This window comes from Mirounga leonina, unplaced genomic scaffold (genome assembly GCF_011800145.1).
Source record: "Mirounga leonina isolate KUSES-001 unplaced genomic scaffold, KU_Mleo_1.0 Mir_174, whole genome shotgun sequence".
Classification (NCBI taxonomy): Eukaryota; Metazoa; Chordata; class Mammalia; order Carnivora; family Phocidae; genus Mirounga; species Mirounga leonina.
This window is the reverse complement of record NW_023270451.1, coordinates 36,712,696-36,730,986: the sequence shown is the minus strand read 5'-3', so window position 1 is coordinate 36,730,986 and position 18,291 is coordinate 36,712,696. Positions and strand designations below refer to the sequence as shown.

Genomic DNA, 18,291 nt, shown 5'->3' with positions numbered 1-18,291 from the left:
CTCAGATAGCATTCGACATTACTGGTATTGGCTGCTGGAGATAAAGCTGGGAAGCGAAGTGTTTGATTGCTTGTCTAACTTATACCTTCTTAAATTCCTCTATAATGGCCAAATAGGAGATCATTTTAAAATAAGCAGGTAAATGTGCTTAGAGTCAGGTTCAGGGTAGCTTTGGATATAGGAAGTTTCAGAGCAGTAGCACATCTTGCAGATATAAATGCATAGTCCAGGGATCAATCAAAATGCTTCAACTTCTTTTGTTTTAGGGCAGTGTCCCTGGAAATGAAGGGAATGAGAATTCTTAGGAAGAGGATCCCTTAAAACAAAGACCTGGGATAAATGAGATACACATATTCTTCTAAGGTGTTAACAAACACACTGCTCCTTGGTTTACTCAATAAACATCAGTGACATGTGGAAGTTTCATTCTTTCAAGTGGGTGGAACAATGTTCAAGAAGGATAATGAAGTTCATGATAGAATGTCCAAATTCCTGATGTCATAAGAGCCCAAACGCTGTGTAAAATTCTACCAGAATTATAATTTATTTCCATAAGGTTATATGGCATGGCCTATGTCTAAAATTATGAGAACATTTCTTTGCCATAAGGAATCTTTCCTAGAGTACAACAGTACCCTCTAAAATACAGTTATAAAGACATGATTTCAGGGACTTGGCCAAAATTCAAAAGGATAATGCACTGCAATTTGAGAAAATATGATTATTATTTTTTCTTTAAAAAAAAAAAAAAGCTTTTCCTTGTCTCACAATAGAATAGTTCCTCTTGACTCCTCCACTCCCTGGTAAATAATTAGAACTCTATCTCAATTTAAAAAGGTTTAAAAAAAGGAAGGAAAGGTAAGAAATGACTAAATTAAAGTGGGTGGGTCTACCAAAGTGAAATGTGGCTGAATGGAAGAGAACTAGCAAAGGGAAAGACTGTTGGAATAATTCCAATCCCCAAAATTTAAAAATCAAACTCCAGTTACCTTTTAAAATCTTTAAATTTTGAGGCTGCTATCTAGAGGCTAAACCAACCAAGGGTTGAATTTGTTCTACGCGGTAACACACTGTTCCTCTAGATTTGCAGTAAGTCTGGTAAGATGTCCCAGGTTAAGTAAATTTAAACTTGACTCATGGAACCACACAAATTTCAGCACAATGTATATGCTTCTAATACTGCAATTCTCAAACTGTGCATGAGGTGCCTTGGTGCCCTTGTACAGCCTCCAGAGTGCCCTGAAATATCATTAATTGTTTTTTTGTTTGTTTGTTTTCTTGTTTTTCAAAGATTTTATTTATTTATTTGAGAGAGAGCACATGAGAGTGGGGAGGGTCAGAGGGAGAAGCAGACTCCCCGCCGAGCAGGGAGCCCGATGTGGGACTCGATCCAGGGACTCCAGGATCACGACCTGAGCCGAAGGCAGTCGCTTAACCGACTGAGCCACCCAGGCGCCCTATTTTATTTTAGATTTTATTTATTTATTTGACAGAGACACAAGGAGAGAGGGTAACACAAGCAGGGGAAGTGGGAGAGGCTTCCCGCGGAGCAGGGAGCCCGATGCGGGACTCGATCCAGGGACCCCAGGACCATGACCTGAGCCGAAGGCAGTCGCTTAACCGACTGAGCCACCCAGGCGCCCCATCATTAATTGTTAAAGTGATAATTTGGCATCTGTCGGGTAGCCATGAACTCCTAGCTGGAGGTAGTTTGCGTTTTTTTTTTGTTGTTGTTGTTGTTTTTAAGATTTTATTTATTTATTTGACAGAGAGAATGAGATAGAGAGAGCACATGAGAGGGGAGAGGGTCAGAGGGAGAAGCAGACTCCCCGCTGAGCAGGGAGCCCGATGCGGGACTCGATCCCGGGACTCCAGGATCATGACCTGAGCCGAAGGCAGTTGCTTAACCAACTGAGCCACCCAGGCGCCCGGTAGTTTGCGGTTTTAAGATTACATTTGGCTCTGTTCCTTTGAATGACGTCGTATCTTTGCAAAACTGGGCAGCATGAAAATCATTGTGGAACAGGAAATGAGGGTGGTGATGTCCAGTCTGATTCTAATGCTTGGGAAGTTCCTATTAGTAAGTTCATTACTAAGAATGACATATATATAGACATATATGTATTTTTTTGATGATTCATGTATATTATTTTTTAACTGGTTACTCTGTTCTTAATAGTTAAGTTACTTGGACCTAACTACTTAATAACAGAACTGTCAGATTTTTTTTTTTTTTGTATATGAAAACCAGAGGACAAAATTATTTAGATGCTAAGGTACCAAGATCTGAGAAAGTTTGAAAGATTTTGTCCTAACATTCTGTATAAATAGTTTCCATCAAAAATAATTGATGCTTTATACAGTTGATCTTCCGCACGTAAAGTTATAGCTAATGCTGGGAAACACGTGGTTTCTAGGCGATTGTATTATCATTCAGAACTGAAGCTAACCCTCAGGAAGCAATCCAGATATCCACTGATTTAAAAAAAAGAGCCCCTAAATATAGATAAGCTTCAGAGGGAAGCAGTGAGGTCCAGAATATTGACAGCTGGCCTTGTTTTTACTCTTTTTTTTTTTTTTTCTTAGTCTCTATTTAGTTCTACCTATTATACTGTGAGGATTCTTTTATTTTTATTTTTATTTTTTATTTATTTATTTGAGAGAGAGAGAGAGAGAGAAACAGCATGAGAGGGGATAGGGTCAGAGGGAGAAGCAGGCTCCCCGCTGAGCCGGGAGCCCAATGTGGGACTCGATCCCAGGACTCCGGGATCATGACCTGAGCCGAAGGCAGTCGCTTAACCAACTGAGCCACCCAGGCGCCCTATACTGTGAGGATTCTTCAGGCCAAATATCCTTTTCTTACCAATTCTTAGTATGTTTTTAGATACCAACTCTGCAGAACTAATATGTATGTGTGTGTGCATGTGTGTGTGTGTGTATGTGTATATATATATATATATATTTGCTTTTAAAGTTCTTCACTTGCATAAAAAGTAAGCTCTTGTATCACTTTTATTTTGACCTTTTTAGCATATCAGAGAGTTAGCTACTAGATGTTGTTAAAGTGTTTTAGCCTTATATCAATCAGCATTTATAGATTGCATTATTCCATAACTTCTCTCTCATGGTTTATCCTGACTCTGTATCATGCTTGTTTAGGTAATTCCTTTGTACAAAAACAGCTGAATTGCCAATTTAAACTTACACTTTAGCCAAAAGAGTCATAATGACTAAGAAGCTTTTGCTACATTACCATGCTTGTCGATCTGACGTAGATGTTGTTTTTCAGATGGCAGTTTCCGTCATGTGGCACCACTATGCCTGCCAATTTGCTATCAAGAGCAAGATGAGATGTCTGATCTGTCATCACCAGCAGCAATCTTTTAGCTTCTTTTCGCCATCCAATATGACTCTTAAAATAAACATGTAATTAGATCTCGTACAATAACATAGATCTGTACTGTGGTCTTTATCTCAAGAAACACGAAGTTCGAGTTCAACAAACATTAAGTCAGGCTGGAATGAAGTGCATAAATACAATGCTGTTTCCTAAATAGCACTGACTTTTATTTGTATATCCTCTATTTTACCACAGCCATTTGACTGCACCAACTCCCAGCTAGAGATTTCTGGTGTTTCCCCAGAGGAAGAACAAGCCAAGTTAACGAAGTGCAGAGCACCCAACACAATGTGGGTAGAAAAACAGGCTATTTCAGGCTCTTCCTTGGAAAGTGGTGAGTGAAAAGAGTACTCTTTTGGAAAAGATTTTCCAAGTGCATAAGTTATTTTTTCCCTTTCATATTTTCCTATTTATGACCCTCTTCCAATTTAGCCCCTCTGTCCTGAACACATACCAAAATGAATAACATTGGTGAGGAATAAGCATTAGAAGAATGTATTCTTCTGTATTATGTTTTCACTCTATAAATTAAAGAGAAAATAAAAATCTTAAATTCTGGAGAATTTTGCATCTGAGCAAAAACTCGATAATGGGAAACTTCTTACCTCACAGACAGCGGCCTGAAGCATGGCATCAAAACCTCCTTCAGGTGTATCTATATTTCCAGAGATCTTTTGTCTGTGAACCGCTTTTTCAAACTCAGTAATGTTCTCCGTCAAAGATAGCACATGGATGTATCCATGAGGAGGCATGCAGTCTAAATTGTAGTCACTATATGGGAAAAGAAGAAATGCAAATTCTGTTTTGCTATGCTTCATTCAAAGATTCAAAATACTATTCAGAGTTAAATTGTGTGGTTTGGTGTAAGAAAAGAATATACATATATAAAAATAAACATAAGTATATAAGATATAAATATATATAAAATATAAACATATATTTATATATTTTATATTTATATATTAAATATTTATGTTTATATAAACATAAATATATATTTTTTTGCCAAGGTAATTTTATTAGAGAAAACCTGTACTTTATAAAATCAGAGAAAAGTTCAATATTGGTGGATATTTCTTTGCAAGTAGGAAATAGAAATATAATGGTTTGGTGTCCAAAAACTAAAGAAGATTAAGCATGTTTAATATAGGACACCTAAAGAGCTTTTATTATGCTAATATACATGGTTAATTTTTAAGAGGAGGTAAGAATTTGCATGGTCAAATACGATTTCCTATCGTATTTGACCATGGGACAGCTGAAAAACACTTTTGGGGAACTGTTTTTAGGAATTTAGTGGAAATATTATACTATTGCTGGATATTTAAAAATATTGTGCTAACTTTTTAAAGCGTTGCTTGGTGTGAAATTATTGATGAACAATCAGAGTTTATTAAAGTTGTTTTGAGACTGCCATGATGTCCCAAGAAGTGAGAATCATTCTTCAGGCACATGCATGCTTAGGGAGAAGGAACATGAAGCTCCATGAGGAGCTGTATTCATTCCAACAGTTAGCAGAGCTGTTTTGGTAGATGTGTATACTGTAAAGTGATCCGGGCAATTCATGGAAGTAGGAAAGAAGATGATGTTAAAATGAAATGTTATATTAAGGAAGAACTGAACACATTTCTCTCTGAGAACTCAACAGGTTAATTAAGATACTGTCTGAGAAACTTGTATTTTTAAGGTCAGTTCTTGTTTCATAGTGCAGCATATGCTCTTTAGAATCAGACTTTAAAAATGATAAGAAAAGGGGCTCTTTCCAGAAAACAGACAAATTCTCCTCTTTCCAACTACCCTTCATGACCTAGCTGAACTCTCTTTGAAGTCACATCTTAGGCAACGTAATTATAAACATAATCACTACAGAGTAATGTAAAGATAGTTGCAGTACTGGCAATGGTAAGTATTTTAAATTTGACAAACCTTAATTTAACAAATTTGGAGCCTTCACAAAGGACACATACAGAATTCTCAAGCAGGTATTTATATGCATGGTGGCCTGAATATTGGGGGTTTATCCAAAATTACTAATATTACTTGTGGGTTTTTGGTGATGAAACTGAGTGATATTTGAAAAAAAAAACAAAATAAAAAATCCAAGCTACACATAATCTCATAAGTTTTCGGATAGGAACATACCTCCTCTCCAAATATTTTCATTTCTCACTTAATAAAACAAAAATATAAAATTTAGTGAGTCCTATATAAAAAAACAGAGAGAGATTTTATAAGAAAGAATTTAATTTGGTATTATGAAGTCCACATCAACACCTAGATACCTGCATTGATTATGAATCCTTTCTGGGTGGATGCTAATGTATGGTGAAACTGTTTTATCAACATAGGAGCCAAATCCAAGGCGGAAATCACGGGAAAAATATGCCATTTTTCTAGATAAATCATTTCCAACGGAATTTAATTTTTCAATATTATTGTGCATTGATGCCGAGACATCAACCAGATAATAAAGATCCACAGGGTATTTCTTCAGAGGATGAATTTTCAGCATAAAATTAGCTTCTGCTTCTGGTTCAAAGAAAGACAGACATTATGTAGTATTCATTTTAAACATCTCAGGATAAGCTCTCAATAAATCAGTCACATTTTATACACAGAACAACTAGCACAAATTTGTGCATAATGAATGAAGTTAGGAATATCCTGGAATAATTTTAAGGCAATTTGAAAACCATGTCAGTTTATTAGTCTCCAACTTCTACAATGCATTTCTCACAATTCTGTGGTGCAGACAGTGACAGTAACAAATGGACCAGCTCAATATAAGTGTAATAGAGAATATATTTATCACCATATGAACTCGTACTTCCCTTAGTATCTAGGAAAAGACAGCACTAAATATTGCAAGCAGCGTTCTATCTCAAGAGTAGGTGACTGTCGTGGTTTGAAAGAGGTTTTTGGTTTGAAGAAAAGTAGAAAGGCATCTTAAGAAAAGTTACCTCTTGTTGGATGAAGGTACGAATTCATCCTTTTGGGTTAAGGCATATTTACATATGTGAAGTGAAAACTCTGGTACTGAGTAGTAGGTTAACCTATCCAGGATATGTAGTACTTCATAATGAATTAGATGATGAGATCCTTCCCAACAGTTAGTCCTGAGAAGGAATGAGACAGCGGTCTAAAGAATTGTGCCCAGCACTGCCACACTGGGGACCTGGGCAATGTAGGGAACAGCATTTGTCTAACACATAGTGGGTACTTGATAGACGTATGTTGAAGAGAGATCATGGAAGCAAAGGAACTAGACAAGAAGAGAGGGTCACCATGAGGAGAAATGTGGGAGCTTCCCAACAACTGTGTACAATACCATTTTATTTAGTTCTCTGTCCATTATCATTTGATAGCTATTACAGTATCACTGACTGAATCCCTTATGCTGTGCCTTTTATTCCCATGACTTATTCCTTCCATAATTGGAAACCAGTAAGTATATGGTAAGCAGTCATCTCTTTAAATATGGGCAATTTGTGAATTTTACTTTTTTAAACAATAAAGTAAATGCTTTCTAAGTCATTATTTGTCAGTGGAGAGTAATTTGAGTAGAACAATTTTTTTTTTTTTAATGAACACCAATTTGTATGTACAATTGATAGCCTGATCTACTCATCAGAAGAATTCTCTATCAAGTCATATTTTAAGTCTTAATATGCTCAAGAATAGCAATATTTTATTTTAAATTATTTTACAAATCAGATGTTTTTAAACCAGTTACAGAATGTATTCAAAATAAGGTTTATCTGGTATGTAATAATAATTATGGAAGAAATTACTCCTTCCTAATTTGCCTGTATATGCTGGAAACCTCTTTATTGTAACACTCTTAGTTTTTTGGCCCAAGAGTTTGGGAGGAGAAATTGGAAGATGTGAAAGCCACCCAGCCCACTCTCTCACTCCTTTCCTTTACGAGCTGGGCTGCCTCCAAAGAGCATATATTCGGCTCTGCTTTTCCAGTGTCTGGTAAAAAGGCCTGTCCCTGTGGAAGTGTCTTGTACTTTGGGTGGAGAAGTTCAATTGAGGAGAATGTCAGAATCTACACAGAGCCAGATTGATAAGAAATAGAAATGGAGCATAATTGGGGAGTGTGGTTCATGTGTTTTAATGTGTGGATCAGCTTCTTCTTCTTCTTCTTCTTCTTCTTTACGAATTGGTTAGTTGTTTTTTAAATGTTGACTTGGGTATAAGGCTGAAGACCTAAGGCACCGGCCACATGGTGTTTTCATCTTGGTGATCATTACAGTTTATGGTGGCTCTGCCTAAGGATGAATTGCTGTGTGTTTTCATGGAGTTATTGAAAAATACACTAGATAGTATATTGTCCAGGTTGTTATAAAGTTGGTGGTTATCTTCGCCAACAGAAACTGCAAAGGCACAGTCCTTAGAGGACTAAGATATTCAGAGAGGTCCAACCAAATGTTGCCCCTACAAGGGCCCTCAGCACACACTAGCTGCTCTTAGCCTTGCAAGCAAATCCCCGTCTCACTGGCCTCAGCAAAGAAGATGGCTGTAAGGAAGCCTGCCAAACGATCAGGGTTGGAGGGTTTAGGCTGCGGTAGCTTGATTTTGAATTATATAGATGCTGGTCTCAGGTATGTACCTAGGTCATTGGAAGACCTCAGCATGGGCTGACGCCTCAGTAAGACAAAATTTTAATAAAGGGGAAAAGGGATTCCTTCCATACAGGCCTTTTAGTCATTGCTGGAGAAAATGATAATTACCACTTCTAAACTGCAAGGCATTTGACGTGCCTCGGTGGCGAAGTTGGTTGAGCATCCAACTCTTGATTTCAGCTCAGGTAGTGACCTCAGGGTGGTGAGATGGAGCCCTGAGTCTGGCTCCATGCTCAGAGGGAGTCTGCTCGAGATTCTCTCTCCCTTCTCCCATGGCCCCTCCCCCCTCTAAAATAAATGAATAAGTCTTTTAAAAAATAATAAACTGGAAGGCATTTAAAGTTCCCATAAAGTTCTAACTTTAAGTCATCAGCTCAACGTAGGCAGCCCTAGATAGGCTGATCTCAAACCCCACTTTGCTTGTTAGGGAGGAAGCCAAGCTTGGATTGCGGTGTTTTGCTCATGAGCTTGAGATAGTCCACATATGCTTTCAAGCTGGCTCTTGATGGTTTCATTATATATGAAGAAGAAACCTTCTCAGAGGCAGTAGAAATACCTTTTTATGGGTAGCCTTGCAAGCAAAGCCCCGCACTGCCACACTGGGGACCTGGGCAATGTAGGGAACAGCATTTGTGTCCCCAGATAAAATCTCCATTCAGTTCATACTGGGGTGCCAACAACGCAGGGCTCAAAAGGCAGATGACATTAATGTGATTTTGAATATATTGGATAAGAAAGAAACACATGTAAAAATAAGACTTAATATCTGTGAGGTTATCAATGTAGGCAGCAGTGTCATAAATACTACTCTGAGAGCAGATTCCTTTAGTGTCTATTTAAAATATTTACTCCAGTATTTGGTACACAGTAAATATATATGTGTTAGTAATTATCGCTTAGTAATACCATTAGTATTACTAAACATCATTAGCATAAAAACTATTCATTTATCTCTGAAGCTTCTGGGTTTGGTACAGGCATATCCACTCATAAATGTGTTTAACTAAACTACATTTGAAGCGCATTTTGATACATCATTTCAAAAGCTCCCCATATTTTAACCTTAGTGAGAAGCTCATTATCTATGAATTACTTCCTACAGAGTAGGAAAAACTTAGTTTCTCTGTTTGAGAGGAAAGAGTGTCACCTGGCCCCAAAATGTTTATGCCACGATTTATATTATCTCCAAGAAAGCTTCATTCTTATACCTTTTGAGATTCTAAAGGCTCAGATCCTTTTTTCCATCAATCAACTTCAAAGGGAAGTGGGTCTGTGACATAGAATAGGAAAGAGGACTTGGAGGAAAGCTGAGACCTACTTAGAACTTTCGCCAGTATTGGTTTGAATAGCCCAAAGAATTGAAAGTAGTTAGAATGAGTTTAAAATCACTGAAATAATGGTGTGAACATCTCTGAAGACTTGGCTACAACCATGACTGGACATTAAGAAAAGATAACTAAAAATGTTCTGCATAAGATGAAATTGAAAAACCATAAGAAAGTGTGGAAAACTGGTAGGAAGAAAGAACAGCCAAATTCTGTTTATTGTACTTGGGTCGGGGAAGGAGAAGGCCCAAAAATCAAGGCACAGACTCCAGCACATTTCTGAATTTCTGTGGGGGATAAAATGAGTATGTGCCAGGGGTGGAGGAGAAAGGATGCGTGATATCTGTATTTTTCTGGTTTTTAAAAAAATTTTGAATTTAGGAAGAATACCTGAAAAATCCTACATTTTAAGTTAAGCTACACTAAATTAAAGGGAATTCTTTTGTTATGATATTAAAATGAATTGAGTTTGGAAGATTTTCTTAAATCAGTGAGCTATAGATTACACTAATCCTTATTGTATTACTTCTGAAGCAGAATTGGAGAATTTCTTTCTTCTAGCTTCCTAAAGATTTCATTTCAGTGTTCTCAGGGGATATCAAGTAGGATCAGTAGCTTCTTTCTGTTATTTTTCCATAAGATTGATAGGTAAAAGTAAGAAAAAATGTATATTTTAAGAAGTAAAAAGTGAAAGAAAATATCACTTTTAAATCTCATTTTAAATATATAAAATAGGGGCGCCTAGGTGTCTCAGTCGTTAGGCGTCCACCTTCGGCTCAGGTCATGATCCCAGGGTCCTGGGATCAAGCCCCGCATCGGGCTCCCTGCTCCTCAGGAAGCCTGCTTCTCCCTCTCGTACTCCCCCTGCTTGTGTTCCCTCTCTCGCTGTGTCTCTCTCTGTCAAATAAATAAAAAAAAATCTTAAAAAAAATAAATATATAATAGAGTTCTACTAACATTCTTTAAAAAGTTTAATCAGTATCCCTGAAAAAAATGTTAAATTCTTAAGAGATGCTACATTGAAGGTAATGAATTTTTATAAGAAGTGATTATAAATAAATCACATCGAAATCAATATTAGAGAATAAATGCATTTTATACTTAGGTATGCATGGTATGTGTCCTGGTAGAAAGGACTTTTATATTATGAGGAGTGATGGTTCTATATATCTGGAGTTGGTAAAATGTAACTTTATATATTATGCCTCAAAGCTGGCACATCTTTGATGCCATGTGTAGTTTTTAGATGAACTTATTAAATATAACTTAATAAGCATTTGTTATATATGCATATTATAAAATATAGTTCTGTCATGGCTACATTGGAAAGATGACTTAAACACATTAGATAATTACACTAATTTGCATACAGAAATTCAAATAGTAGTGGGAAAATGAATAAAATCAAACCCCATAGGGACTGACATAGATCTTAAGCATTTCTCTTTTCACTCTCCCACTCCCCATACTGCCTTCACTTACCATCATTTACCACCTTATGTTGAAGTCTCCCACATCTTTATCCAACCTGTATCTCCTGCTGAACTGCAGCCTCATATATAATAAATAAGTCACCACCCCAATTTAAAATGTCTCAGTTTGAACTCAGTACCACACCTTCTACAGAGGGCAGCCACCTCTCTTACCTTGTTGCTTGAGCCGCAGCCCAAGTGTCCCTGTGCTCATTGACAACAACCCCCGGGGATGCTACCTCCCATTACCCCTCCTGTCTTTCCACTTCTCTCCTGCCTCATTACCATTCTGTCAGTGCTTATCTATAGCACTGAAACAGCCAACTTCTGAACTGTTAATTTTTAGTCTCAGGAGGATAAAACCACCATTATATCTACAAAAAGGAACAAACTAAATTCATTTAAGTATATAAATTTAAAGGTAACACACCAATAAAAAAGAAATGCACCCTTGTAAGTTTCAAATCCCAAGTGTTTAAAAAACAGCAAGACATTTTGAAAGGATATAGTTATATTTATTAGAGGCAAATAATATACGATAAGCTTCATGTATAAGCTACTGAAAAGTAATGTTTAGGGGCGCCTGGGTGGCTCATTCAGTTAGCATCTGCTTTCAGCTCAGGTCAGGATCCCAGGGTCCTGAGATTGAGCCCTGCGGGGCTCTCCGCTCCACTCAGGGGCAGAAAGCCTGTTTTTCTCCCTCTCCCTCTACCTGCTGCTCCCACTGCTTGTGCTCTCTCTGTCAAATAAATAAATAAAATCTTTAAAATAAAAGGTAATGTTTAGTTAGAAAAATAGGAAAGTTTGTATGGAGAGGCATATCACACACAAAAAAGAGAACTAAGATGGTTAATAAGCTTAGGAAGCTTCCTAGTACTAGGAAAAAAGGCAAAAGAAACAGGTAACAGTAGTTACACTTAAAAAACTGAAGAGATTGAAAAGAATGAGAAGGCAAGGTTGACTCATGAAAGCCTTAATCGGACATCCATTTTTCTTGCGAATAACCTGATAATATACATTAAAAACCTAAGTAAATTTGTATATATTTGACCTAGTAAATCTATTTATAAGAATGTATCCTAAATGAATATGCTATTGTATATAAAGATACATGCATACAAGTATCACTGAAGGTTTTAAAAAACTTCATTCAGGTTGGACTGGGATTGACTTACATTTATTTGTTCACTTGGATTTTGTTACATTTATAGAGTACGTTTATAGAAAACTGTCACTGTTATAAGTATTGTCTTCCTAATCAGGAACATAAAATTCTTCTGCACTTTTTCATATCTTCTTCAAGGTTGCACAGTGGATCTTATACATTTTTTAAAACACTTTATCCCTAGACAGTTTACATTTTAGGTTGCTGCTATGAATTGATCCTTTTTTTCATTATATTTAATATTACATAGGAAATTCATTGATTTGAATATTTTAAAAAACAACCCGCCTTATTTATTTATCTATCTTTTTTTTTTTTTTTAAGATTTTATTTATTTGACAGAGAGACAGCGAGAGAGGGAACACAAGCAGGGGGAATGAGAGAGGGAGAAGCAGGCTTCCCGTGGATCAGGGAGCCCAAAGCGGGGCTCGATCCCAGGACTCTGAGATCATGACCCGAGCAGAAGGCAGTTGCTCAACCAACTGAGCCACCCAGGCGCACCTCTATTTATTTAGTTTTAAAAATATGTATACCTTGTTTATATAACGATGGCTGAGGAATTTATTTTTTGTTTTTTATTTTTTTTAAAGTAAGCTCTAGGCCCGATGTGGGGCTCAAATTCATGACCCTGAGATCAAGAGTCTCATGCTTTATGGACTGAGCCAGCCAGGTGCCCCTGTTTTTTATTTTTAATTTTAAAAGTTAATTTTAGTTGATTTGCTTGGATTTGCCAGAGACATATAATGATAATTTTGCTTTATCTTTTCAAAATGTTTGTAACTTGTATTTAGCTTTTTAGTCTAACTGCTTTTATATAAAACTTCCAGAAGGATTTTAATACATATTAAAGAACTATTCTTCAGTTTTGGTTTTGGCAGAATGGACACTAAATTTTACTGTATGATTTTTCAGCATCTGTTGAGATAACAATATATATTTTTTCCTTTTGGCATTATTTTTCTTATCACATATGATTTAATGTGATTTCCTAAAATGTTAAGGATTTGATACTAGGGTTATGCTAACCTTGTACAGATTGGGTAGCTTCTAGGCCTTCTCTAAAAACTAATGGAAGAGTTTATGTAGCATAGGGATAGTGCATTTCTTAATGTTTGGGTGAACATGAAATCATTTCTTCCCAAGAAAACATTAAGTACACAATGTGGGTTCTTCTTTTACAATGCTCTTAATTTCTTTTATTTTTATTAAGTTTCTTAGGGAGCTCCCTCTTCTTGAGCAGTATTAGTCATATGTATTTTCCTTAAAATTATGTATATTATCAATATTTATGCATTTTACCATAGATTTTTATGCTTAATATTTTCATAGTCTTTTTTTCTTTAATATTTGTTTCTTTGGTTATAACTGGGTTACTTTTTTCTTCTTTTCTTAATCAGCTTTGACAACAATTTATTTTTATTGGAGTTTGCAAAGAACCAACTCTTGGAATTATACATTAATTTTACCCTTTTATTTCTAGTTTGCACTTTATAATTCTTTTCTTAACTTATGAATTCCTTTCTCTTGTTTTCCTTATGGCTATTTTCTTTTTGTTGCTCCTATATCTTAATTTGGATGCTTAGTTAATTTTTGCTCATTCTTTAATAATAAAAGCACTTAAAGCTTTTAATTTTCCTGGGAGCAACTTTAATCACATCCCATATATTTTGATGTATGTTGTTATTGTAATTATTAAATAGTCTATAACTAGAGTTTTGATTTATTCTTGGAGACAGACTTTATTTAGGAAAAGCTTTTCTTAGTTTGTTATTTAATATTTGTTTATCCTCTTATATTGATTTCAAAAGTTATTGCATAGTGTACAGTGATATTGACCTATAAAAAGTTTCGCTTTTTGGGATTAAGTTTTCTTGTTTAAGATATGATTAATATCTAAAAATATTCCATGGCCTTTGAAAATATTATTTTATATATCAAGTGCTATGGACTCAATTGTTTTCCCTCCAAATTTGTGTTGAAGCCCTAACCCATAATGTGATGGTGTTTGAAGATGGGGCCTTTGGGGGATAATTAGGTTTAGATGAGTTCAGGAGGGTGGGGCCCTCATGATGAGATTAGTGCCCTTATGAGAAGGGATACCACAGAGCTCTTTCTCTGTCCCCCTCTCTCTGGGTGTGTCTCTCTCTCCCTCTCCAGGTACCAAATCAGCCAGTACCTTGATCTTAAACTTTCTAGCTTCCAGGACTGTGAGAAAATAAATTTCTGTTGTTTAAGCCACCTATTGTACAGTATTTTGTTATGGTAGCAATAGAGGATAGTGAATGGCATAATCTTACCAATCTAATTTCTTTCATTTTTGTGTATCCCTTTCCAAATGTTGCTTATATATGTCCACACTGGGCTGTGTTACATGGTGAAGAGCATAGTTTTAATTGGAAGCTGGGAATATGTCTAAAGCCAAGAAAGAAATAGACTTTGTTTTTCTGGTAATCTAAGAATCTGGAAGAAATAGCTCAGCTTTGGAATAGGGAGGTCATGTGTCAATAATGGTTATTAAAAAATTTAATGACAGGACAAGACCACCCAGAATGAAATAATGGGAGACTTGAAAGAAATTGCATACTGCTGAAAACTAAATGCATCTAATTGACTGATGCATACCTGTGTACCTGAACTTATCTTGCCATGTGTAGTTTGTACCCTGGGATTCTCTAGCACCAGAGGAAACTGAATAATTTCCAGTGGCCTACTACATGTGCCAAACTGTGGAATACAATGTGATAAAATGGCAAGTACAAGAGAAGTATAGGAGGAGAAATATGTGTTAATCTCAGGGGCCACCACAAAGTAGGTCAAGTTAATTATGATAATTATGAATTGTAGTTTTGTGTTTCAAAGTTTATCACACAGGCTCTAACGGCTTAGCTTAATTTACAGCTCTTACTACTTAATCAACTAATCAAGTCAACAAATACTTATAGAGTGCTTACTATAAGCCAGCACTCTGTGAGGCTTTGGAGAAGCAGTGGGATAAAACAAGTTCTCTTTCTTCCAGAGCTGGCAATGGAATAGGAACACAATTACACTACAATGTGATCAAGTCTGGAAACACGTAATTATAATATAGTGTGGTCAGGTTTGCAGAGAGTGTCCGAGGCCACACAGCTAGCTAGCTATAGGCACAAAAAAGAGCAAAATTCTGACTTCTTGATTCTGAGCCCACTGTTATTTCTACTACAATAATAGTGCCTTCCACAAAATATTAAATATGAGCAAATAAAGCTAAATGTAATTTCAAGTCAGAATCATCATAGATTTATTTGAAAATCACCAAACCTGGACGCAGCTGGATCAACACTTCTCCTGGCGTCACCTGGGTATTAATTTCATTTTCCCTTGGTATTACATGCACAGATGGGTATTCTATTGAATCAGTCGAACAGCCTTTGCTTATTAAATTGGAAATAATATCACAACGTTCATTCCTTGATCCACCTGAAATGAAATCCTGTTTAAAAGAAGGAAAATCACTGACGTTTTTAGTGCATATCATCTCAGTTATAATCAAAGAAAACCACACAGCAAATATTGCAAAGAAGCCATCTTCCAATATTGCACAGATTATGCAACTATTCAAAATAGCTGCATGTTTCCAATAAGAAAACTAGTAAATTTGTCTTAACTAAAGCTTTAATTCCTAAATTTTATTTAAAAAGAAGAAAATGAATATTAAAGAGGAGATTTAAACCAAGGATTTTAAATATTGTTAACTACATACCATCTTAATTCTTTCTAAATATTTTATGTTGGAAAGTCTGCTTCAAATGAAAATTTATTCAAAATAGGCCATTCAGTCATTCCAAATGTAAGTTTCAGTTCTCAAAGAACCCAGCTAGTATGTTTATTATATATTATTATATTTGGAATATAAAGCAAGCCCTCAGGAGTCACATGCCTAATAAGGTACTAAAAATAAAAAATAAATAAAAAAGAATTGGAAATCTATATTGTTTAGACCATAAAATCTCCCAACTTCTTAGACACACAATAGCCTGTAAATAATTTAATAAACCAAGGAAGATGTTCATAATGAGGCTGGAAGACACAAGATTGTAGCTAAAATTCTCCTGATTTTGAAACTGAATCTAGAACTTTTATTACCATAGCATTGGTTAGTTGTCATTCAATAGCCATACAATAAACTTGGAATTAGTGGAGCAAGCTTAAAATTTAATTTATCATGACCAAGTAAAATTTGGTATTTTTATTTTTCTTGTAACCAATCAGGTTTTTCCCTAAGAACAGGAAATGTATCGAAGTATAGAAATATGTTTTATTATATATAAGGTTGGCCTGAATTATTTGGAATATGTGCTTACACATTAGCTGGATATTTGCTTAGTGATCTTCCTGGCAGTGGCTATTCTGATCTGGCATTCCGTCATTCCTCCTTTAGTTCAGCTGATTCAGGGAATTGGGTTTCCAACTAATCATTCAGTCAAAGAATACAGATTGAATACTTACTCAGGGACAGTAGTTTGTTAGGTGCTGAGGATACAGAATGGAACAAGACAGACTCCCTCCCTGTCATCAAGGAGTTAACGGACCATTGGTGAATTCAGCCATTAAGCAAGTAAAGGTAATTATTATGGACGTTAAATTTGGGGGAAACACAGAATTTCATAGGGTTATGGAAGAAGGAGATTATATCAAGTTCAACAGTAGTTGGAGTGTTAGCTCACTAATTATGAATAGGAACATCTGTAGCACTGGTGAGTATTAGATGGGATGGTGGTAGGCAATATAAAAACATTCATACAAGGATTTTAATTTAATTCCCCTCTTAATTTAGAACAGGGGTCAGAAAACTAGGGACAGTAGGACAAATACAGCAATCTATGGCGTGTTTTGTATTGATTGAGTGCCATAAAATGCTTTCTACATTTAAAAAATGGCTGTAAAAGAATAAAAAAGAACATGCAAGAGAGACAGTATGTGGCCCACGAAACTTAAATTTTTTTTACTGTGTGGCCCCTTACAGTACTGATTCTGAATTAGAATGTGAAACACACTTGAAATATTAAATATAATTAAAAGATAAAAGAGGATATATCCTTTTCAATTAAGATTTCCTGCTGTCATTTGATAAACAACTTCATGGGAACAGAAAAATTCAATTTGCTGTGCTATTGACACCTAGAGTTTTAGCGTGAAGTTTAAAAAGTCCAAAGCCTTAATTTCTTTTTTTTTTATTTTATTTTTTTTTATTTTTTAAAGATTTTATTTATTTATTTGAGAGAGAGAGAGAATGAGAGACAGAGAGCATGAGAGGAGGAGGGTCAGAGGGAGAAGCAGGCTCCCTGCCAAGCAGGGAGCCCAATGCGGGACTCGATCCCAGGACTCCAGGATCATGACCTGAGCCGAAGGCAGTTGCTTAACCAACTGAGCCACCCAGGCGCCCCAAAAGCCTTAATTTCTTATATTCAAATTTATCCATCTATTGATAAAACTCAGAGGTACTCTATATAAGATTTAGTTTATATACAGTTTGGAGTTCTTGAAAGAAAGGTGGCATAGACTGCTATCAGATGTATCACTTTCCTTCAGAAAGCTCCAGATGGGGGGACCCTTCTGCCCTGGAGCTTGAAGAATATTGAGGGTGCATGAGGCTTGTTCATGCCTCACATGACCGGCCACAGACAAAGGGCCACGTGCGTTTTACAGATATAAAAACCCCAAGACTTCAAATCATGAAAGGAAATAAAGTACAAATAATTCCGATTTTCCTTTTCAGCTAGGGATTTTCTTATTTGTGTATACAGAAAAGGAAAAGAAGGGAATATGGTTAATTCACTGCAACTATACATCACACTATGCCATCTGACCTTTAAACGTCAAATCATTTTGCTGAAATAGGCAAAATAGTCTCAATTATTTTGCAATGTCTGAATCAGCATGGCTGTTTCTACTCCGCTATAAAAACTGAGTTAGAAAAACACTGCCAGGGGCGCCTGGGTGGCTCAGTCGGTTAAGTGACTGCCTTCGGCTCGGGTCATGATCCTGGAGTCCCTGGATCGAGTCTCACATCGGGCTCCCTGCTCGGCGGGGAGTCTGCTTCTCCCTCTGACCCTCCTCCCTCTCATGCTCTCTGTCTCTCATTCTCTCTGTCCCAAATAAATAAATAAAATCTTAAAAAAAAAAAAAGAAAAGAAAGAAAGAAACACACTGCCAGTTTGACAATTAGGTTTGGGAAGGGAAGAAAAGACCGTGGCGTCAAAATAAGGAATGGAACGCTGCGCCTACTCACTGTGGCCCACTTTCCACTTTGTACAAAAGAAAA

General features: G+C 36.2%; 1 protein-coding gene across 1 annotated transcript in view; it reads right to left on the bottom strand.

Annotated features, from left to right (window-relative positions):
* ITGB8 (integrin subunit beta 8) overlaps nt 1-18,291 on the bottom strand; it is a 77,218-nt gene that overhangs the window by 27,980 nt on the left and 30,947 nt on the right. Inside the window, exons 3-6 of the mRNA XM_035020712.1 lie at nt 15,288-15,459; nt 5,683-5,929; nt 4,006-4,171; nt 3,254-3,412 (exon numbers count right to left, since the gene is read on the bottom strand). Coding sequence (XP_034876603.1) covers nt 3,254-3,412; nt 4,006-4,171; nt 5,683-5,929; nt 15,288-15,459 — 744 coding nt within the window. The remainder of the gene's footprint in view (nt 1-3,253; nt 3,413-4,005; nt 4,172-5,682; nt 5,930-15,287; nt 15,460-18,291) is intronic.